Here is a 24,201-nt window from a genome sequence, read left to right on the forward strand (position 1 = left end):
AATATAGAGTAAAAATATTTACAATGTAAATGGAATGTTGGTAGAAAGAAATTAACATAAAAAAATCATTATAGACATTATGTAGCCAGTTTCATTAGAATAGGACTACTTCGATGGCTAGGAATTTGTTTTTTTTCTTTTAATAAAGAGCAAGTTTTACAAATAGTTATTTAACTTTATCCTTAAATGTTTTATCTGGCAGTGAAGATTATCTTAAATATACTAGAAAAATAAAACTAAAAATACAGGGTTTTTTTTTAAAAAAAAAGCCATCTCAATTATAGTTACAAATGTGGTTTTTCTATAAACTACAATGAATATGAGAAATGTTAATTGCTATCTGTTTGGAATCCAGTGCATAAAAATAAAATTTAAAACATTAAAAAATACAATTTGTTTTTAGATTCTAAATTTCTAAAATATGGTAAAATATTCTGGTACATTTGCATATATTTACAGTGGTTTTCACAAAACTGTACTCTGAATTAAAAATTGTAATAAAATAAAAATGGAAACAAATCTTAGTGTGAGTGGTTTTCATAACAATAAAAACAAACAGTAACCATGAGACAACTGACAAACTGTGTCTAGCTAACGTTAGATAGAGACACTCAGGCAGCTGGAAATCCTGGACAAGGTAATACATCTAGATTTAGCAGGATTTGTAAACCACTTTGTACACACTTTACAACAGTGATGGGACAGCAGAACATTAGGAATGTGTAAGTTGGTGACATGTTCAGATATTAAAATCAATTAGTATCTTTCAAATAGTGTTAAATGAAGTTAATTTTGTGATGGATAATGTATTATTCCAGTAACTTTTATCTCTAATATCTGATAAACACTTTGTAATGGTGATTAGAAAGGTGTGTATACCATTGCATAGTTTGACACCAGAGTCAATGTATGAAGAAATAAAACATTTCTAGCAACAGTTACATCACAGCTGTATTGATGAAACACACATAAGGCCAAACATAAACATAGAGCACTATGTATTTCTACTGTGTTGTATCCATATCATTCCTATTGCCATTGGCATAAATACATTTCCACTTCAATCAAGTGAAATACATGCATGCTCCAGATTTGAACAAGTAAGTTTTATTAGGCAAGGAAATTGGTAGTGTTAAATAGTGAAAATATTGTGATCAGTAGGATGTAAAGGTATTAAGGGTTTCTTTCAGACATTTTTCTCTAAAAACCTCCAGCCAAAGGACATTGGTTAATATATATAAATATACATATATATATATGAATATATATATATATATATATATATATATATATATATATATATATATATATATACACATATATATATATATATATATACACATATATATATATACATATATATATGAATATATATATATATATATATATATATATATTCATATATATATATATATATATATATATATATATATATATATATGGGGTGGAGAGATAACTGTATGAAACACAACAAGTGATGGCTGCCAAATGTCTAGCTACCACAAACTGACTGAGATGATCAAAGTAAATTTACTCCCTGGAATATGTGCAGGGATTGAGTAAAATCAATAAAAAAAAATTCAACTGTGAACATAGTGAAGTCAAAGGTTGTCTGATTGTAGTGTAAGGTACAGTCAACTGCAACATTTGAGTGAACACTTAACTGAACATCTGAATTACTCCTATAACAATCATGCAAACAGAACCTGAGGTTTCAGATAAAAACAAAAAAAAATATTTTTTGAATTAGAAAACTAACACATGTATATGAAAGTAAAAATACAATGTCATGGTTACTAGATCACTCAGACATATATTCACTACACTGAACATTCATACTCAGTTCAAGTGATCTCAATGAAATGTGTTTGGTTAAGTACGTCTGCTTTCTGTTATTACTATGAAGCTGTTTAGGGCTTAAGTTATTTGTAACGGATCAGATAAAATATGAACACCAGCATGAAATATGTGTTGCTTTTGTTGGTGCTTACCTTAACAAGTCAAAAAAATGTTTGGAATGTCTTTAAACTCTGTCTTTCATTAATTTAAATGTAAATTTTGGAAAATAGCTTTCAATTGAGTTAGAAATTTTTCTAAAAATTATTTTAGAATTTTATTCCAAAATTGAATATCTTGTTATGGTTCATTTCCTGCAAAAGAAGACTGATTAATATTGATTTTAAAGGATAACTGGGACTCTGAAAAAAATAAAATAAAAAGTATATCAGAAACCATAATCTCAATCTGGGTGACAAGCATTCAGTACATAACATAATATTAATTAATATGGTATCAATATGGCATGTTTACATTTGCAAGGCTAACTTCAATGTTACAAAGCAAGAAAATCAAAACAATTGTTATACAGAGATTATGCTAACTAAATTAAAATATTATATAAGTCATTAGATTAGTATTATGTCTACAAAAGTCACTGCAAATTGATGAGGAAATGTTAATTAGATTAGAAGTTGATTGCTGAGGTTATTTATTGGTTATTTACATGTGGTCAAAAGCAAACCGAAAAAAGAAAATGTTTTTGAAATGTCTGTTGTATATTTACAAGAGTTGAACTAATTTAAACTTCAACAGTGCAAGATTTATGGCGAGAAGGAATTCTGTAAGTGGATTTACACAGCTGAGTCATAGTTTATACTTTAGTTCTTGTAGGTCAAAATACAATTGAGCTGAGTCTGATCAGCAATAGGGAGCCTATAAAGTAACAGTGGGGAACTCTTAAAATGTATGAAGTCAACTCTAAAAACTTTAAAAATAAAATTTTCAACACGATAGGGATGCTGCCAGTAACAAAAAAAAAATCCAAAGTATACCTAACCCCCCTCCCCCATCCTATGCAACTGTTAAAGTCGAGGATGGACCAATGTATACCCCTCCTATGTGACTGTTTAAGCCAGTGTTGCGTGCCCCAGCTAGACCAGGCAGACCTGGGGTTTAGATGGCCGTCCCCATGCCTGGGTCACCATAGGGGGTGTAGTCACGATTGTCAGTGTTGTCATCCGTGCTGTAGCGGCGGCGTGGCTCCTCGTCTGGGTCACGGCTGCGGCTCTTGCGGCCCTCACGATCTTTGCGGTCCTCACGGTCTCTATGACTGTGATACCATATTGATAAAGTTTAAATACTTTTTTTTATTAAAACAGTGAATTAAAAAACAATGTATTTTAACACCAACATCACTATAAATTAAAACTTAATGTGCACTTATGTTTAATTATATATTATAACCTTTTCAAGGTAAAATAAAATAATGACCATCTTACCGTCGGCTGCGCTCTTCCTTATTATTGTCTTCATCATAGCCCTTGTTGCTGCGCCCCCTGTCATAACGAGGTGGCTCGTTATCATCATCTACAGTGTTGGTGTAACGAGGGGGCCCTTTGGAGTCTTCGTGCTCATATGACAAATCCAGTCCCTTGTTGATTTTGCCAGAATCCTAGAGAAGAGATAAACATTTTATTTAACAATCATGCGGACTTTCTTTTTAAAATAAAAACAGTTAATGCTAGATGAAAAACTTATCCAGAGTTACCAAGATATACTTACATCCATCACCTCTACCTGTTATGGTAGTTATTGTATGGTTCACTAGAGACCAATTCATATTTTACAATTACCCTTTGTGTTATGGTGTAAAACCATGCCATCAGCAAAACTGTATTTTGAAAAAGTAAACTCAACCTCTTTACTCAGCACAATAATAAAATTCTAATTTAAATAGGCAGGTGACAAGTATGTTTTCATCATAAAATTGCAAGTAATAGTCACAACTGGTTTTAGATTGTGATTTTCTAATGCTATCTAATGATTAAGATATTATAAAACACATCCAGTGTCATTACAAAAAGGTAATTTTCAATAGATAATTTGCTCTTTTAGAAACCACACAACACAGTGAGTTTCCTGAAAATTTGAACTGATGAGTACTATAGTTTGTACACTGAAGAGAGCTTATTTAACTACTTTGTTACTGAAACAAACAGTGAAAGGTGTACTGATGAAAAAAAAAGCTGGCTTCAACAAGTTCATATGTGAAATCATTTAAAGGAAAAGCACTGAAAGGGTAAGAGGTAGAGGAAGATTCATCAAATGAGGTAACTTGGAAAATAATTACTTTTATGTTTATTTCTTTTATAAAAACAAATTAATTATTTGTATATCCTATATATATATATATATATATATATATATATATATATATATATATATATATATATATATATATATATATATATATATATATATATATATAAATATATATATATATATATATATATATATATATATATATATATATATACACACACACATATTTATGAATTATTTTTTTTAAGTAAATTACAAGTAATATGACAATATATAGAAGAGCTGTGTAATGTTAATATATACCATTTTAAAATATAGGCAATATAATAAATGTTAATATATTCAATCATAATCATTTTCATATTTTTTAAGGTAAGATCTGTCAGAAAAATCTAATAGAAAATTTATGAAAATTTAAATTAACAAGTTATTGTTTGATCTGAGCATGTAACACAATTTTAAGTGAAAAAAATACATTGTGACTTAACAACAAAACTTAAAGACACTTTTGAAAATTTGTATGGTTTTTCTTTTACAGTTGAAATGGTGTCTTTTTTTTGCATGAATTGAGATTTTTTTTTAAAGTTATTTTTAGAAAAAAAGTTGTAAAAACAAAAGTATTTGAAAATTTGATCTCTCATGATTGTTATTCACATGTGAGTATAATCCTGCAAGTTATTATTGAATTCGCATAAGCCATCTTTGAGTTATTCTAATGTTAAAAAGGTAAATAAAATCCAAGATGGCCAACATCAACTTGACAATGGCATGAATTTTTAGCCATTTCTTTTTATTTTTAGACTAAACTCGTTGAGTCATAACTATATGCCAATTATTATAGCATAAGCTTGAGAAATAAGCATTTTGGTTATTTTGGTTTTTATCACCCGCCCATGCCCTTACGGATAAAATAAAAAGTATTTACAGTAATGCAGTATTCCAATTTAAAATATCACTTTAAGGCTGTGCAGCTTAAGATTAATTTAAACAAAACTTACTCTGTATGCATAGTTTGATACAATGGTGGTAGAAAAACATTTAAATATATGTAAAAAAACAACTAAAAATAATAAAGTGGTTAAATTGGAACGAAGATTGCAGATGGCAGCTTGTGACACTAAAGCTTACAACATGCATTTCAACAACCAAGTGAAGTTTTTACATTCTAATGCTATTCAAACTCTTATAGCTGCATTTTTGAGCTACAATAACCATGTCATGCAGAAGATTTAATAATAAACCTGAGGTAAAAATTGCATTTAAATTTAGTTCAAGAATAATTGAATAAAACAAAAATATGTTTTCATACAGTTACACAGCTACAAATTCTGTTTAAAAAAACAACTTTGAAGAAGTTAGTTCGTAAAAACAAACATTAAATATATTTAATGCTTTACACAAAAAGCAAGAGCATATAAAAAAAAAATTAATTAGAGTATTACTTAAAGCAGGGGTCTCCAAACTTTTCAGCCACAGGGCCACATTAACTATCAAATATCAGTTCAGGGGCCAAGAGTTTTTTCCAGGCATTTCTTCATGGTGGTAGAGCCCCATTGAATGCCAATCAAAAAACAGCTACTGAAGCTGCAGGTCTTTGATGATATTGCATACAAAAACTAGATTTCCCTCTCTTGTAGTTTTAGGTTGAGAAAATTCAAATGACTTGTTATTTTTTCTGTGTTTGTATCTTTCAACAAGTCTCTGAACTATATATGGTTGAGCCCATGTGACAATGTGACCTTATTAAATTCACCATCTTCAACACAGGATTCACTTCACTGCTTATGTCCACATATTAAGCACACAAAGCTTGCTGGTAAATAAAAAATACAGTGCAGGAACATTGGTTGTAGGAAGTTTTTCTCATTACACATCTGCTTCACTTGTCCAACCAAGCCTTTCTTTATGCCACTCATGTTTTTTTTCCTCAAACAACAGTCAGGCAACTGAGGTTAGTCCAGTCCATGTAATAATCAGAAAATGTTTTTTTTTCAACTCATTGAATACATCCTCTCCTGTAACAATGTCATATATGCTATGTAGGGAAGCCAGCTCTAGTGTTATGTTTATGTCTTCAATCACACCCCTAATGAACACAAGCAGTTGAGAGGTGGAACAGCTGTCCAGCGACTCATCCACTGCAATTAAAAAATTGCTTAACTTGCATTTTTCTCTATTTGAATCACAATGTTTTCACTAATGTCTGCAACATTATTTTTAATTTTCTGGGCAGTTCCTCAGCCATATCCAACAAATATTTTTTTTCCATGGACAAAAGTCTCAGCGGGATGGATGAGAGGACCTCACAAGCTGCATCTGGCCCGCAGGCCGTAGTTTGGAGAGGCCTGACTTAAAGCAATATGTTCTAGACTACTTGCTTCTTATATAAAATTCTACCCTGTTGACAGAAAGCTCAGAAACAAGCACGTACACAAGGTGGAACTACATACTGATGTAGAGCAAACACCTGTAATATAAATTATCTACTGGATTTAAAATTTTTGGCAATTTATACAAATGTTTTTCAGTGGTTTAAATATAAGGCAAAATTTAACAACCCAGAACATGTCTGAATTCAGTCAACATTTTACAACATTATATGTAGAATATTATATGTAGATATTGTAGTTTTCCTATTTGGAAGTAACACATAGCTTTATCAAGTTTTCAAATGTTATTTATATTTACATCTAAAACAAAATTATTTTTGCCAAAAACAAAAAATGTACATCAGTCATTTGAAGTAATAATTCTGATTAAATAAAAGCATGGAAAAATATTAACAAAATAAAACTTTGGTTCTGAATGAAGAAAAGAAATCTTCAACAATCATAAATGAAACTATTAAGTCTTTGGCTTTGGGCAGCTTAAAATGTAGCAGAACTGTATTAAAATCAACTTTCATGCCAACCATAGCCAGGTGTTATTTAGACCCTGATCTCAGCGTACTCCACAGGTAAATCCTCCAGTCTCATGCTGCGGCTGCCAGTGCCAGACCTCTGACCTTCATTTCCTCGAGGCAAGTCCAGCTCAGCGTAGTGTAACGGTTGGTCATCACGGCGACCTTCAGGGTGGGGGCGACCTTCTGGGTGGGGAACGCGGGATCTACGCTTGGGTTTGGGTTTTCTGCTTTCTAGTGGAGCGTCTGACTCGTCCCCACTTCTGGAGACATCAGCGCTGGCGTAATGCTGGTCACTGGCGTAATGCTGGTCACTTGATGGGTAGTGGTTATCATACGAGTATGGTGGATTATTATAATCCTCATCATTTTTTCTACTCGGCCTGTGGCGCCTAGGCTCCCTATCAGGCTTCGTGTCATTATGTGACTTTTCATGGGCAACACTGTATCCATAGTCATCATAACGAGCTAACTTAGCTTCACCCTCAGTCTGAAAGGCAGAGGCAAGAAGCGGACTATTAATTTTAGGTTTGAAATTTAATTACTACTTTTTTTATCAATACCATACAATCGCTTTTATTTAATTCAATAAATAAATGTTGATAGTGATTTCCATGTTTTTTTTAATTGCTTTGAAAAAATATGGATGCTTATTACTTAGAATATCAAGAGATTTTATTCTTTAGTTATTTAAAAATAAATCTTGCCAGTGCCTTTAAGATTGATTAGAGTTTAATTTACAAATATTAAAAAATGTAAAGCAAAAAAAACATCAGTTAAAAAAGTAACTCACACTGAAAAAATAAAAAAAATACCTCATGTCCTAAACTTTTCATATCATTTTGTGAAATAATACACCAATAGTTGCCTATTTTATTGGCAGTATTTTATAGTTTGCATTATTATAACATACATTTGTCATTATCAGCAGTAATAGGATAAGCAACCAAACAAGTATGTTTAAGATTCAATGTTGTGTTCTGTTATTTACTGTTTTTGTTCTGTAAATGTGTTGTTTTTCATAAAAAAAGCATCATTTGTAATATAACAAAGGTTTGGAAGGCACTTCAAGTGCTACCAGGCTACAGAAATGAAGAAGTTAGTGACAAAACCGCTCATTGTATGCACAAACACATAAAGGTGATAAGTACTTAGAATAGGCTGCATTAAAAATATTCTATAAAGTAGAGAAAGTACCACATCTGGAAACTAATTAGATGAAAGAGAACTAGAAATTCGATATAATTTTATTTATGAAATTTCATGGTCATAACTGAATCATTTCTCAAATCACAGACTGATACACAGAAAAAATTACAAAACTAAGTTTTAAACATGTGTAAAACATTGAGATATGTTAAAACATAAAGTAAAGGTAAAGTTTGGCAGTGTAGAACTATAGGCCAACAATTATAAACAGCTGGCATATAAAAGCAGACTTGGCAAGGCCAACTTCCTTGTTAAATAGAAAAATACATTTTACTAATGCATGTGATAGCCCCCTCTGTAATAATGATGTGACACAAACATTTAAGGACTTAATTAATGATGGCTTTCTATCACCAAAATTCAATGCATTAAGTAATGATATACTTATGTTGTTAACTATTAGGTCAAAGTGAGTTGGGGTGATGAGAGTGTTTGAAACAATCAATAGCTATGTGGCAATCCTATCATATTCTGCCAATACACTGAGGATAGTACAAAATAGACAAAAAAAACTCCAGAAATGGTTTGAAGAGACCTGGTTGTGTAAGTGTAAGGCTTTAAATAGAAGATTTCATGAGTAATTTTTTTTTTTTTTCAGCCCATTAGAACAGGATAAAGGATGAGAAAAATTACAAATAAAATCTTTTGAGTTATAGAAACTAATGCTTATACAGAAAAAGTTTCTGTTTTCTTTTTTCTAGTACATTTAACAGATTATTCTTAATATGATCTTTTTAAATACATTTGTTTTCTAAATTACAGTATTTAGATAAGTTAAAAATATCAGAGTAATTAATTTATTAAGCTATAAAACAATAAGTACCATAGTTGTTTTAACTCTGTAATATTTAATCAATACAAATTTCATGGCTAAAGTATTTGCCTCAAATCAACACTTAACTAAATCTATCTGCCCCTTATTCAAGTCCATGGTAGGTTAAAACAAAAAATGGCATTCAAAGTGGGTCAAAATTTTGTTAGATTTGCCACAGATAGACACATTGTGACCTAAATAAAAGATTATGCCTAATTTAAAAAGAACTTACAATGTTGTCTTTTTCCTCCTTTGGTTGTTTGTGCGGCTTGGCATAGAAGGTGGGAGGGGGGGCATGTACATTGGAGTCTGTAGCATCACTGGAAATATTAGGGTAAAACTTGGCACAATTATTCTAGCTCCCTAAATAATTAATAAACTATGCTAAACATCTTTGTACAGTGTTTATTGTTCAAGTAATTGCCAACATGCTGATTTACTTACGGTTCTCTATCTTTATCTGCAAATAAAATAAGTAGAATTTTAAAATACAATTACAAGTAGATGTAATAAAAAAATTGATCAATAGAATCTAGCATTAAATATGCATAGCAGATGTTTTTATTTGCCAAGAAGATAACTAAACTAAGACATTAATCATGTAAACTTAGTTTTCAAATATTTTTATTGGTTAAACAAGTTAATTAAAAAGTCTAGTGACATTTAAGCGCAATTTCCTTATGTTATATAAAAATAGCTCTGTCGTAGCGTAAATCAAGAGCAGGGATAGTAAAACCATTGGTTAAAATACATGTTTTATTTACAATAAAGTTACATGACTAAAAACCATTGCGCGCCTAGCTACTGAACGTGATGACACAGCCATTGAACGTGATGATGCGTGTGGTGTGGTTGGATAAAAATGCCTACTAATTCGGTCCAAATTTTAATTCAAAAAATTTTTTGTGACTGAACGAAAGGTTATTTTTGAAAACTTTCTTCGGCAATATTGTTCTAAATTATGGCAGGAATCGATTGGTACATGTTTCAAGTCGCTAAGTGGTCTGGTTGCCGAGATATGGGCAAAAAACTGCATTTTTTTCGAGGTTTTTTGGCTTTTCCGGGAAATCCATGAAAGAAACCCGGAAATTTTATGGCCTATGTTCATCCTCGTAACTTGCTTAACATAATTGCTTTTGGAACTAGTCCTCGATATTGCTTTGTTGAGGAGGAGATACGACTTAAAGCTGTGGACACACATTCATCCATCCATTCATCCATCCAGAAATGACGGGTTAATAAACGCAATTCTCCAGAATGGAAATTGCGCTAAAAAGTACAGATACATATTTATTCTTTTAGTTTGCCTAGACTAAAATTTGTATTAATTCACAAGGTAAAAAAGGATGACAACAACACACAAACACGTAATATCCATAGAAAACAGCACTACACACCAATGCTAACAACCGCCACTTGGTCCCTATACATATGCATACAGACAAATGCTATCCTGTCTCACTCCACACATGTACACACAAGCAATCACCACACTAAAAAGTCCTACATGGGTGACACGAAAAAGGCTGACAGACTATAAAGCAGACAAACATAAAAATCCTAATATCGTAAAATATGGGTTGCTTGATTTTTAAAAAAGCATATTCTAAGAACTTTTTGCAGTTAAATGTTTTTTTAAAACAAAAACAGCAATTTTGTCACAAACTTGTAGGGAGAATATCTGCTACTATCTAAGAAACAACAACATGGCCAAACCAAAATGAATCAACTATCTAAGAGGCCTCCTCAGCAATAGAAATAAAACAGAGGTCATCAGAATCAATAACAAACAGGACCTGCCCATACAGGAGAAGACACGAGAAACACATTCACGTAACTGGGAAGTGTGATCAACAAGGATGGGGGAGCAGATGAGGACAGAAAAAACTGTATAAACTATGTTAAGGCAGTTACTTTATGGCTCGGAGACCTGGAGGGTTACCAAGACAAGTCCAGACAGGCTAATGTCGTTCAGATGTTTACAACAGACCCTCAAGATAAGATGGCCAAAAAACAATACAATGAAGACCTGTGACAAAACACAAAACAACAGCAAATAGACAGGGACATTTAAGCCAGCAGATGGGGATAGAGTGGTAGGGGATAACATTGCAAGGCAAGCCTTAGACTGGAATTCCCAGGGGAAGAGGAAAGAAGGCCGACCAAGGCAATCATGGAAAAGGACTTTGAAAGGCAAGGCAAGGACTGCTGTGCATATATAGGTGCAAAAAAAGAGAGCTGCCCAAATCTGCAGCACTGTGCTCATCATGTACTCCAAAGGAATAAGTCAATACTAATCTTATCCTTCAGAGGTATGAACAAAAAATTATAGATATGTATGTATATTACACATGTACCCCCTTTCATACCTTATCATTCAAGGGGCAGATGTTGTAGAGTTCACTTGTTTCAGTGACCATGGCATATAAAGAATTAGTTTGTCAATATATGGCCAGCCGCCTTTACTTTGTTTAACTTGAGTCAGGTACCCATAAGAGCTGGTGAACTAAGGGATGTCATACAGAATCAAGCCTGTGATCCAAACTTGAGGCTCTCAGGTTAGCAGTTTAAAGCTCTAATAATAATATTTAACTCAAAAATTACATCCATGTTACAAGTATAAATCTTGTTAAAAAACCAGGGTGTAGAATGGGTCACAACCTTCCGATAAAATATTTTGGTATAACAATGCAGGATTTTAACCCTTAAAAACAGAAAACAATGAACAAGCTGTCCTCACCTTTAGTTGTGTCCCTCTTGCGATACCAGCAGAAGTAGACCACCACAACAATGATGGCTATCAGAACTAGACCACCAATGATTGGACCAACAATAGCACCAACATTTATACCAGCATCAGCAGTATTCGCATCAGCATCTGGCTCTTTAGTGGCTTAAATTACATATAGAAACAAAATTGAAACTGATTTACAACTTCAGCATTAAAAAAATGTATACATATAAATATGTAATTTTCATGTTTTTACGATACATTATTTCTCTTTGCCAAGGTATTTGGGACTCTTTTTTTTTTTTATCCTTTTGGATAACATGATATGCCTTGTATAGTAAATCTAGTAGCATGTTTTCTTCACAAATGGCCGATTCATCTCCATCTTCTTTTCCAAATTTCTAGCTCCAAAAGGATTTGTCCTGTGATATCCCATATTATAGTCCATTCCAGGCTTCTTTTGTTGATGCCAACTTTATAGCACAGGTAAATAGTAGAGTTGAAAATTCTTAGTTTGGTACTTTGAGCTATTTGCTTAGAGGTTTATTTATAAAAACAATCATATACATACTTATAAATAACAGTTACACAAACAAAACTCACTAGGTTGTGTGTAGACTGTCAAATTAGCACTTAGAGCATTACTGTTACTGTCTTGTACAGAGCAATAGAATGTATAACCATCATGTAATGAATCCATAGGGAACAACAGAGATGATTCATAACTATATTGATTGCAACTACCAGATGCTGTTGGCTCACGGCTGGTAATGTGATTTTGATATGGATAATTCTCAACTCCTTGGTCACTTTTCCCATATCTCCAAAGTAAGTTCAAGCCAGTTGGGCCCTACACATTTAATTAAAAAACAAAACAAAAATGAAACTGGTTAAAAGCATTTTAAGTGTATATGATTATGAAATTAAAAACCAAACAAAAAAAAAACGTACATGTGCAGCAATGTTATAACAGTTTCAGTGTATTTACTCAATTATTAAACAATCTTTTGAAAACTTGTATATTTCACTTATAGAGAAAAAACATCTTTCAAAAACATAAAAAGGTCAGATCAACAACTACTTGCCATAACAGTGCATTTGAAAGTAATATTTGTTCCAGCTTGGTTTATTGAAGCAGAAGGATCACCCAAAACCTCATTATGGGGTGTAAGTATTAAAATAGGCTGCTGAATTTTAGCTAAAATAAATTTGTAGATTTAAGTTGCATGAAGTACAGGAAATTGAAGTATTTCTTTTAAAATTATCTGTACTATCTGCTTAAAGATTATTTTGCTTTATATCTCATCAGTAATAAAACTTTTATACGTTTTAATTAAAAATATATATTAAGGTAGAGTTTTTCCAAAAAATTATAGAGATAAATGTGACATATTTTTTTTAAAATGTTAAAAGTAACAGGACGAAAATCACTTTAAAACATCATAATTTTATAATAACCTTTGCTAGTAACGTTGTAAAAATTGGATGATGTTAGATCATTTTTATTTTGAATGTAACTTGCGTTACAAAAGTAGAGACCAGCATCAGCACATTTGGCCTCATTCATTTGTATCACAATTTTGATTGTATTCCTGTTAACTGGAGTGTTGTCTGTTCCTCCCCTCCCTCCACTGAACTGATAAGTCCAGTTTCTAGTGCCAAAGTACTGATCATTCTAAAAGATGAGAAGAGACAACAATGATAAGGTGTTTTGTTCAAATTTAATTATAAGAATTACTTGTTTGAAGTTCGTATTCATAGAAAACAAAAGTATGTCCATATTTCTGCACAAATCATGGATTGGATTAGTATTCGCATAGATACTTTAATTTTGGTTACTTTTATAACACTGCAACATAAGTTTTTAGACTCGACCACTGAATGGCATTCCGCAGTGCTAAAAAAAGCTGTTTTGTGATTGGTTTTACAAAAAAAAAAAAAAAAAACAACTATAAAATATATAATCAAATTAAAAAAGTACAAGAAGTAAATAAAACCAAAAATGGCTGCTCCAGCATTATCATGACCTAGATTTACGATTAGAAACTTGTATTCTGAAAAACAAATGAAACAGAGAAGATTTTATCTGACGCTGAGAAGATCATTACTGCATGGCAGGCCGATGTGTCAACTGCTGGGAGCATCGTTATGGCCTTCAAGAGTTAAATTTTCAAGAATTCAGACTCAGTACAGTACAAGCAATTATTTTACCTTTACAATAAATGAATATTAAGTGAAATGTTTAAGGATAAGATTTGATACAAAAATAGTATTTTAAAGTAGGCCTACAGACTTATTAGTAAATAATGTACGTTGACTTACTGTATAGTTTTCTGCATAGGGTGGATATGGTCTATATCTTGCAAGTTCTGTGAAGGCAGTTCCTTTAATAAGCAGCACAAGAGAACTAACATAGTCCACAGTAGTTGTAGGAACACCAGCACGTGTAGCGTCACATGTCACAGTAAATGTTCCACCATCTTCTATCACTGATTTGTCTACTATGGCTTGGCCACAAACTGAAAAAAAATAGTGATTTTATATAACAATTTTACAAAACAAACAGAAAATGAAATATAAAACAATGTATCTTTCATATAATTAGCATTGTGTACTAACCAAAAAAGTAATGATTAAATAATATATACCCATCAATCACTGTTAGCAAAGGGGTCATACAATGGAATCTATATAAATATATATATATACATATATATAATATACATATATATCGATGGTCTCCGTCAAAAACTGTCTATCTCATAAAAATTCAATTTTTTTCTGCATAAATCAAAAGCAAGTTTAATTCTCCATAATGCCTGAAAATATTATAGAGATCTGTAGAATGATTATCGAGATATAATCATTTGAACAAACCGCCTTTTATTTCTAGTGCTAAAAATCTCGGTGCAAAACGAACATCGCTATATTTGTCAGTAAAAGTTTTGATCGGAAACGCAGTGGCACGCTGCAATCATACAATTTTACAGCACAGCAGTCACAGTACTTGTAGGTAAGGATATTTGATTAATTATGTTAATCTATTCAATTACTCTTTATAATTTTAAAGAATAATAAACAAAGAGTATTTGTTTAATAAAGCCTATTTCCAGATTTTCAATAACCAAACTGATTTGTTTACAATTTTATTAGGCTAACACAATGCTTTGAAACTAGATCTTCATTCTAGAATCTAAATCTATAGATCAATTAAAACAATATTATTCAAATTATATTTCCACAAGCTTGTGCAATAAATGTAATTATTGTTAATTCACTATATAGCTTTAGATTTAGGGTTTAGCTACGGTTTAACAAATGTTTTATATGGTAGGTCACAAAATCTTTGGTGTACATGTTAAACGACATGCTTAGTTGTCTTTAGTAAATGCCTGTATGATTAATTTTGATATTAATGGTGAAATATTGAGATGGCTATTCAGTTCAATAAATAATAAGCATGCTTCAATGGTTAACACATTAAACATGAGCTTAGCAATTAGCTTACTACAGTGATCAGTATTACCTGTTTAGATTTCAGATCAGACTTGAAATTATTTAATCACATGATATGAAATGGTATTGAGTATTGATAGATCCTACCATACAGCAGAGAGAGAAGGCTATTTAAAGTTAGCTAGCAATCTCAAGCTGTCATTTTATTAGTCACAAAAACATTCCAGTTTTATTTTTCCAAGATACCAGCCTCTCTCAAAAGACAATTATTACCATACAACAGACTAGCCTCTCTCAGACCAGTTTTACTATACAAGACACCACCTTTTTTCAACAGACCAGTCAGACATAACAAGAATTCAACGCGATAGATAATTGTGCACTACAGAACAATCCTGATGCTACTATCTAATTCAAAGTCAATTAGCAGATAGCTGGCAATTGCTAAACTAGGGTCGCAACCTTATGACAGACATGCCTACCCCTGTCAGCCAAAAGTAGGAACAGTTATGCCTAAAAAGAGGAATTTGAAGCCAAAAAGAGGAACATACGCGCAGACGCTACTTTACTAAGTCAAAAATAAAAATAATTAATTAAAAATTACTCTAATGACATTAGTAGGCTTCTAGTCCTACATAACTAGTCTCTATGATACATTTAAATACTGCTTAATGTCAGCTTACATTTTAAAAAATAAATTAACCAGTAACCCCCCCCCCCCGAATAAAAATCATATATTTATGTCTTACTATGTTCTAGGCTATATGAATAACAAATGCTGAAGGCTTCATCATATGTAATATATAATATAAGTTACGAACAAAGACCCTTGATCTACCTAGTAAAACTCCTTGTTACTTTTAAGTTCTTCATAATAGTAGTTACTGGTTAAGTTAAACTTACAAGATAGATCAGTATTCACTATTTCAGTATGTACTAGTAGATCTAGTTACAATTCTAGATCTATTATATATACTACTAACTAGATCTAGTATTAGATGATACTGGTAAATATTGTAAGTAAACTAGGAAACATAAACGTGTGCCAAAGGGAGATAATTGCTTTTTCATGACATTTTTTAAAATTTACTTGATTACTTTTCTTTATTAATTTTTTTTTTCAAAAAAATCGGAACCAACTGAGTCAATTTCGGAATGACGGAACAAATTACTTTTTTAGGTATAAAAGCGGGACGGTTCCGATTTTGGCGAGACGGTAGGCATGTCTGCTTATGATCTCATCCGTAGCCCCTGACCACTTGTAATCACACTGTTGTGTGCTGACGAAGACCTTGGGTCGAAACGTCAATAGTACTTGTAACTGTCTTTAACTTGTGAGGTAACTAACACTATCTGTTTTATTACTAATTGAATTAACCTCACTGCAGCTACCATTTGTACTAAAACATCTCTACTAAAATTAAACCAATCCCAAAAAAACTCAAATAAAAATATGAGCCCAAAATTATAATCTAAATATTATAAAACTTTAAAACATAAACATAGCTAAATCACGCTCATTGGACGAAACGAACGAACGTAGCTGAGACAGAAATTCTCTGTTCAAAAGCCTGCATGCGCAAAGATAAGACGGTTTGGCAGCGAGAGTTTTAGACCGAGCAAAACTGACTAACTTTTAAACCTGCTATAATTTTGTAAATATTAACTAATTTTAAAACGCTACAGTGTAGTCGGTAGAGAGGTTCTTCGCACATATCATTTTTTTTAAAAATGTATCAGAGATCAACAATGAAATTATCAGCTTTTTGTACATTTTCTGAGTTTTTGACAGAGACAATTGATATATATATATAGCTTTTATTTCAGTATTTATTTAAACTTTGTTACAACAACTTTTTGATAGAGCCACTAATCAGAATTCTACAAGGTCAGAAAAAATTGCACTCTTTTTAGTATGCAAGCATAAAAATTGGCATATTCTTAACATAACTGTTTAATCTATATAAAAGTCATCAAAGTTCGCTTGTGACACAAGTTTTATTATTACATGAACAACAAATACTGAAATAAGGTGGGAACTGTACAAATAATTTTAAAAAGTGGTAGACTTTTTGTGCTAAAGAACTGCAAAATGATAAAAACAGCAAAAAGTAATGAAAGCAGGTCAAAAAAATACTGGTTTTGTGTAATTTTTAAAGTAAATAGAAAGCTTTAGATGTTTCTGAGAAGACTGAAAATACGATTATCAAATACATGAGAAATCCAGCTTTCCAATGATGACAAATACAAAAAGAGGATGGATATTGAACTTTTCTTAGAGAGTGTAAAAAATTGGGAACAAATTACTATTTTTTAAATAATGGCATAATAAAAAAATGTATTTCAAACACATTAAAGATTTTTCTCTCACTTAAGTATTTATTTTCTTAATCTAAAAGTGCAAGAAACACAGTATGACTAAAAATCAAGATTTTGGTGACTTTTTGCTGCTGTTATGTTGGTTTATTTAGTTGGGTTATGGTTTGTAATATTGGGTTCCCAGAAAAATAGTATAAACAAAGATGGCCGCCATCACCATGGCAACCGCATAAAATTTTCAGCTATTTTGTTATTTTTAGACTTTGAGTCATAACTATATGCAAAATATTATAGCATTAGGTTTAGAAATTAACACTTTGGTTATTTTGGTTTTCATCAGCTGCCCATGCACCTAATCTTTTCCACATTACCTATTTTACATGTAAGTAAACAAGGAAACGAAAGCAAGGCATAAGGAAATAAGTCGGGTTTTCAGAATATCAATCAGTTCATGTAGATACTAGAGCCAGTCAGTTTTTCTTATGAAACTTATGCTTGATGAATATAAATAGAAATGCAGCATTAAATTATTTTTAAGTTCTCTGGATTTGCAACTTTTATAACAATAATTCTAGAAATATTTCTCTGCCAATTATTTTTATTGTTGAGTTAGTCTTAACTGATAGAAATCTAGATAATACTTAATGCCCCATGGTCCTGCTACATTGGCCCCAAATGCTGATTTTGGGGTATGACTATAAACGGAGGCATAGCTACCCTTTCAGATGCCCGGGTACAAACTTTCAATTTTCAATTTGCACACCCCCCCCCCCATTTATTTTTTTATATTTATAATGCAAAACTGCAGCTAAAATGAGATTTTAATTTGTTTTCCAACCCATTTTGGTGCCCTCTAAGGTTGGCGCCTGGGGACATATGTACCCCCCCCCCCCCCCACCATAAATGCTAGATTAAACCAATTTAAAGTAAATTTAATAGCCTTAGGTAATTATTATTTTTATATTGTGTAAGATGTGTTAGAATGAAGTGTGGCTCTTAGTGCCCTTCTTTACCACTATTTTTATAGGCCTATATTAGCCTATATATTTTATAATAGGCCTATAGGCCTAATAATAGCCTTTAATAGGCCTAACATATCATTAACAATATTAAGACTAGCTGACTATCCTATAGGCCTATATAGGCCTAATCCTAGTTAGTCCTATTATATTGTATAAGTGTAGGCCTATGTGATAGATCAAGATCAATTTTGCTACCACTACCACAATCACAGAAGGAGGCAATAAGTGACATTAGCGATAATCTGCTAATCTGGGACATAATTTTTAACCTAAAATCATTTCCGGGTTTGAGCGTCACCATCCTCATGCTAATATTTCCGTATTTTAAACTTAACACTCTTGCTAGATAGATCTTTAATAACTTTAACTAGATCTACACATATAATATAATGCAACTATTCTTAAGGTGAAAAACATTAGCATGCTATTATTTGCCTTATAGTCGTATCGGAATAAGACTATTGGCATTTTTAAAACAGTAAAACTTAAAACTAGATCATAGTAGATCTAGATTCTAGATCAACTGGATATAGTCTACGACTCTACGTCTAATTCTTTAAATTTTAAAATTATTGATTCTAGGCATTGGCACCCAATGTTGTTTTAAATATTATTTAATAAAAACACAATTTTCAAAAGCAATAGGCCTACCTGAAAATATAAAAAGGCAGGTACACAGTGTTGTCAGGAACTTCATTTTGTCGACCTTATTGTTGAGTCTAGCGTTGACTGGTTCAATGGCCGTTCGTCCTCTTCCTATACCTGCGCTGAACTCAGTTTGTGTCACCTGTGCTGACCTACTTACAAGTATTAATACGCTTTTCAGTTTGTTTTAAAAAATAAATAACTAGGTTACTCTAAAATAGATAAATATGGAATATATTTAATTCTGAAATGAATCGTAGATGTGTGTCGACAGTTTATTAAACAGTATACAAAACAAAAAAATCAATAGAATTGGGAAACTGTCAAAAGTAATGTGTAGTGTAGGCTACTCTGACTGAACGAAGTCTAGATCAAGATCTATATAATCTCGCTCCGTAAAAAAAAAACAGTCGTCGTCAAGTCAACTTCCTTTTCTCTGTAGCTTTAAATCTTAACCCATCACTGGTCTGTTGAGAAAAATGGGGACTACATCAGACACATATCCTAATGGAACAGTTGCATAACAACTAAGTAAATTTTGTTATTGTGACCAAGGTGGACAATGTCCACGGACTACCGAGGTCCCAAGGATTGTAGGGAAAAAAAGTCACACGAAAAAAAAAACACAGGAAAAAAACACAGAAAAAAAGTCACAGGAAAAAAAGCCACAGGACAAAAGTCACAAATATGGGTGTTTGGAAATTGCGAGACGCGAAAAGCGAAATGGCGAGGCGGGAAAATGCGAGAAGATAATGCGAGACATACCTGCGGAATCAAAGGTAAATAGCGAGACACCTTTTGCGAAAAAAAAAAGTTTTTTTTCATGTTTTAAAATAAACAAGCATTTAGCAATACCCTTTAACACGAGTGTTGTATGTTGTTAATTTGTATCTAGATTTTATTATATAGATAGATAGATACTAAGAAGATAGATCGATCTATATCTAGATCTATCTCCCGCTCTCGTTAGCGAGAGGAAAATCCCGTCTCAGTCGGCATTTATAAACGTGGTATAATCTTGTCAGCAGGAGAGATATTCTGCAACATGTATTTATGGATTTTTGTACTTGCAAAAAGTGTAAAAAGTATAAACAGTTCTAAAAAGTGCAATTTGTTTTTTTTATTAAGTAATTTTAATTACAAACAAAATTTACAAACAAAATCTTCTGAAACAGTCCTAGCACTACTCAAACACACCTCGTGACACCATCTTTCACACATAGTACACCCAACCCAGTTCATTAGACTCCCATTTATACATTTTTCTTTTGCTACTTCTTCCAATTCACATTCACAACATGTCACATTCTCATCACAGTTGGCCTCCTCGTTCATCCCACACACAACACTGGCACCCATGTTCTCATCATCATCATCCGCACGCACAACATCTGTTTTCCTTTTTTTATAATTTGTATTTTTTATCATTTCTGTAATTTTGGCAATGTCTTGTTCATTGTGGTCATCAGCCGGATCTACGTCAGCGGGGCGTGGACGTTTACGTCCTGAAGTTTTATCTTGTCGCTTCCTTGCAGCTCTTCTTAGTTGTGTTAGATTTATTGATTTCTTGTTGCTAACTGCCGATAATCCAACTGCCTGTCTGGCCGCCACAATGTGATAGCAGTTACCGACGGCCGGACAGGAGCATGTTTCCCTTGGAAAAAGGGTGACCACCCAGGGGTCGGTTGACCTTTTAATGGTGGACACACCAAGTTTAGTATTTAAACTTATCAGTTCATTGTCAATCACGAATTGTGCCCTTTCGGCAACAGTTGAACAAACAGGCAAACAGTCCTTCCCTATGGGTGCAGTTACTAAGGCTGCTTCTTGATGTAAGTTCTCTCGAATTCTTTCAACAATGTCATCGGGGTTAACTGCAGGCGGAATGACGGTATGCTCCTCCCTATACAGATGAACAAGATCATCCTTAAGCAGCCAATCTCCTATTAGCCTTCGTCCCCTGTAAGTTTCGGTGACGTAGAACTGTCCAAGCCTGAAGAGGCTCAGGACCATTGCGTCAACGGGCGCTTCCTTCCAGTTATGCATTCTTTTTAGTACAGCATTAAACGATTCACTTTGGTTTGCTGATATTTCGGAAAGGCCGTAATCTGCTAAGACCCAAGAACCCAGTTTGTTCATTGATGGGTGAACATTTTTGCTGAAATACTCTGTAAAAGGTAAGCTCCATCTGGAAATAAGAGATATGAAGTTATCCTTGTATTCTTCTTCACTTGTTGCCTGCAGAAGGGATTTTACAGTGCCAATATTATATGCCATTTCATCAGATGACTGTACCCCATGGGACCTAAGCCAGCGCTTGCAGTCCTGCAGTACATGGTTCCAACACAGAAAACGCTGCTGATTTGGAAAACTGCCCTGGATTGCATCAGTTATAGATTTTTCTTGGTCTGTGACTATAATGACTTGCTTAGAGGTATTCAGCTCTGGGCAAACAGACTTGATGTGTTGCCAAAAATTTTCATGAGTCTTTGTTGTTTTCCTTTCATGAATCATGAAGGCAAGTGGTATAACAGGTTCATTCGTGAATTCCGTTTCACGAAACAAAAGCACTGAGACGTAAAAATCACCTAGGCAGAATGTCGTGTCATATGACAACTGTTGGACACAATTCGTTTTCTTTAAAGTGTCCCGAAATACTTGAATGGTCTCATCCATCCACATTACAAGAGTTAGGTCTGGGTGGGACGTGATGTGGCGTACAAAATTGGTATCCAAGGCAATTTCATGAAAATTATACAAGGCATCCCTTGATAGTCTAAATTTTCTGCTACTTGCCTTCAATGCACAACGGACTTGCTCTTGATCACGAGGGACTGATGTAGAACTTGAAGGGTTTCCTTCCTCTACCAGCGTTTGATAGACCTGACGAGCTGTTCCCAGCTTTCTTTGATTTTGTTCAGAACGCCAGGTTGTGTTCTAACATAATTTTTGGTCGATTTGCTGGCATTGCCATGTGCAAAGTCCCTAGCCACTGTTTCGTCGCCCAAGTACTGTATCAGAACAGCTTTTGGATGGTCAGGGTGAAAATGGGCTATTCTAGTGAAGCCTTTGCTCCATTCACCTGGACCGGTGTATATCTTGAAATATTTTTTGGTTATTGTGCTTCGAGTACAAGAGCCACCTTGTCTCCATCTGTAACCATCGGCTCTCCAGTCATCTGACAATTACAAGAAATGTATAAGTTAGATACGACAAATAGATAAGTTAATTTGATACACGGGTGTGTGAAATGGGGGAATGGGGGTTCTATTTTGGACGTCATGAATGAATGTTGTCTGGGATTTAATCCATAGATTGCTCACCTTTGTTTGTATCTTCTGTCCACGTATAAATATAGGTGGTTCCACTTGGGGGTCTAAGTCTTACCAAAAATTCAACAGGTAATGAGTTAAATAACTCTTCCATTTTTCTGAGGAAAAAGATAAACTAAGTTACTGATGTTAATTTATGTCTGTGCTAACACAGAACACGTATATAAACAGAATTTTTTAAAAGTCCGTCGATAGATAATCCGAATAAGTTCCGCTATCGACAAAACTACCATTTAATAAATTTTATAAATGATGTCACGCTTTTTTGACGATTTTTACCCCCCTCCCCCTTCCCCACCTCCCTCACACATCACAAAAATCCAGACCCCCATCCCCCCACTAAAATGACACCTCAGCCGACAACCCCTCTCAAAATTGCGAAAAAACGTCTAAAATTCTTTTTCCAACATTTCTTTTTTATAGTGTGACTTCACAACGTCTAACCCCCCTCCTCCCTCCTCTTCACACATCGTCATAAAATTACAGACCCCCTCCTCTCTCCCCCCATATGAGTGTTACGTCATTTGTGGAAGACCCAAATAACACCCAAATAAGTAGGCCCATAGCTTACGACATAGAACGAGCAACTGATAATATCGGTGACGTCACTTATATTTTTTCCCCCAAACAGCAAGTAAGAGAAAAAACTGGGGGCATTGAGAGTTCATAAAAGCTTAGGAATAAGCAACACATAAGGGAGGATTAATCTAGTCCTCACCTTCACATAGGGCAGTAATCGCATACTTATTTTGAGGTTATTTTTTCTGACTTGTTTATGGAAATAATAAATAATAAATTTTTATTTAAATTTACAATTAATTAATAAATAATAATATAACATTTTAATGGAAAATTCGGAAAAGTCACAACCGTGATATAAAATCTAATATAAATTAGTGTAAAGGAACATTGGAAGAGAAAACACACAGTAAGTAGTTCTTACCTCCAGAATACTTGTATCCAAATGATGTAGGCATTTCCTTGTGCTTATATTTATATGGCAAAAAAAGCTAGGAAAAAATCGTAGGCGGCGGCTATAATACAAAATTTCTATGCAACAATAGAAAATATGTTTGCGGCGGCAGCGGATCCGGGCACGGTGATCTTCAAATACGGTAAATTAGGCGGCCTCGGCGTTCCACACAAAAGACAGAAGTTGATCTATCGTCGGCGGTATTTCCGTCGGTTTCGAACAAGGTGGTATTCTAAGTCGACACATCATCAGTATGTCTAGCGACGGAAAAATCGGAAGTTTTAACAATGTAATCGAAACGTCTTTGAAGTCTAGACCAAATACCACTGAAAATCGGGTGTGGTAAATTTTTCGCAGAAATCTTCGCATTTCAACACCACCCAGCGTAAGTATCAGGTTGTGGTAAAATGCGAGACAAAAAGTCACGTGACCGACCGTTTTCGCGCCCTTCTCGCATTTTCCCGCCTCGCCATTTCGCTTTTCGCGTCTCGCAATTTCCTCACACCCCACAAATATAGATCTATATTTGCATGAAATGTGTTAATAATTGTATGTAGCCTATTAATTATTTAGAGAGTGCAAAGTAACTTAGGATTAATTAAATGTAATGTAATATAATGTGTAGTTTTTTTATAATTCATCTAAAAATATTTAGTATGAAGTACGTAGATTGTAATTATGTTAAACATGATTAATAGCA

The 24,201-nt window shown here is 33.2% G+C and overlaps 1 protein-coding gene across 1 annotated transcript; it reads right to left on the bottom strand.

The window, feature by feature from the left end:
* Positions 1–1,365: 1,365 nt before the first annotated feature.
* LOC131946978 (uncharacterized) lies at positions 1,366–19,289 on the bottom strand. The gene is made up of 10 exons (XM_059308044.1): positions 19,203–19,289; positions 14,077–14,273; positions 13,213–13,429; positions 12,840–12,952; positions 12,358–12,604; positions 11,764–11,916; positions 9,468–9,483; positions 9,256–9,343; positions 3,279–3,451; positions 1,366–3,109 (listed from the first exon to the last, which is right to left on the bottom strand). Exons 1-10 carry the CDS (start codon positions 19,246–19,248, stop codon positions 2,953–2,955), a joined length of 1,407 nt encoding a protein of 468 aa, XP_059164027.1. The 5' UTR covers positions 19,249–19,289; the 3' UTR covers positions 1,366–2,952.
* Positions 19,290–24,201: the final 4,912 nt, after the last annotated feature.

The sequence above is a fragment of the Physella acuta genome, unplaced genomic scaffold (assembly GCF_028476545.2).
Source record: "Physella acuta isolate Inbredline_101_S28 unplaced genomic scaffold, ASM2847654v3 ptg000054l, whole genome shotgun sequence".
In the NCBI taxonomy this organism is placed as follows: domain Eukaryota; kingdom Metazoa; phylum Mollusca; class Gastropoda; family Physidae; genus Physella; species Physella acuta.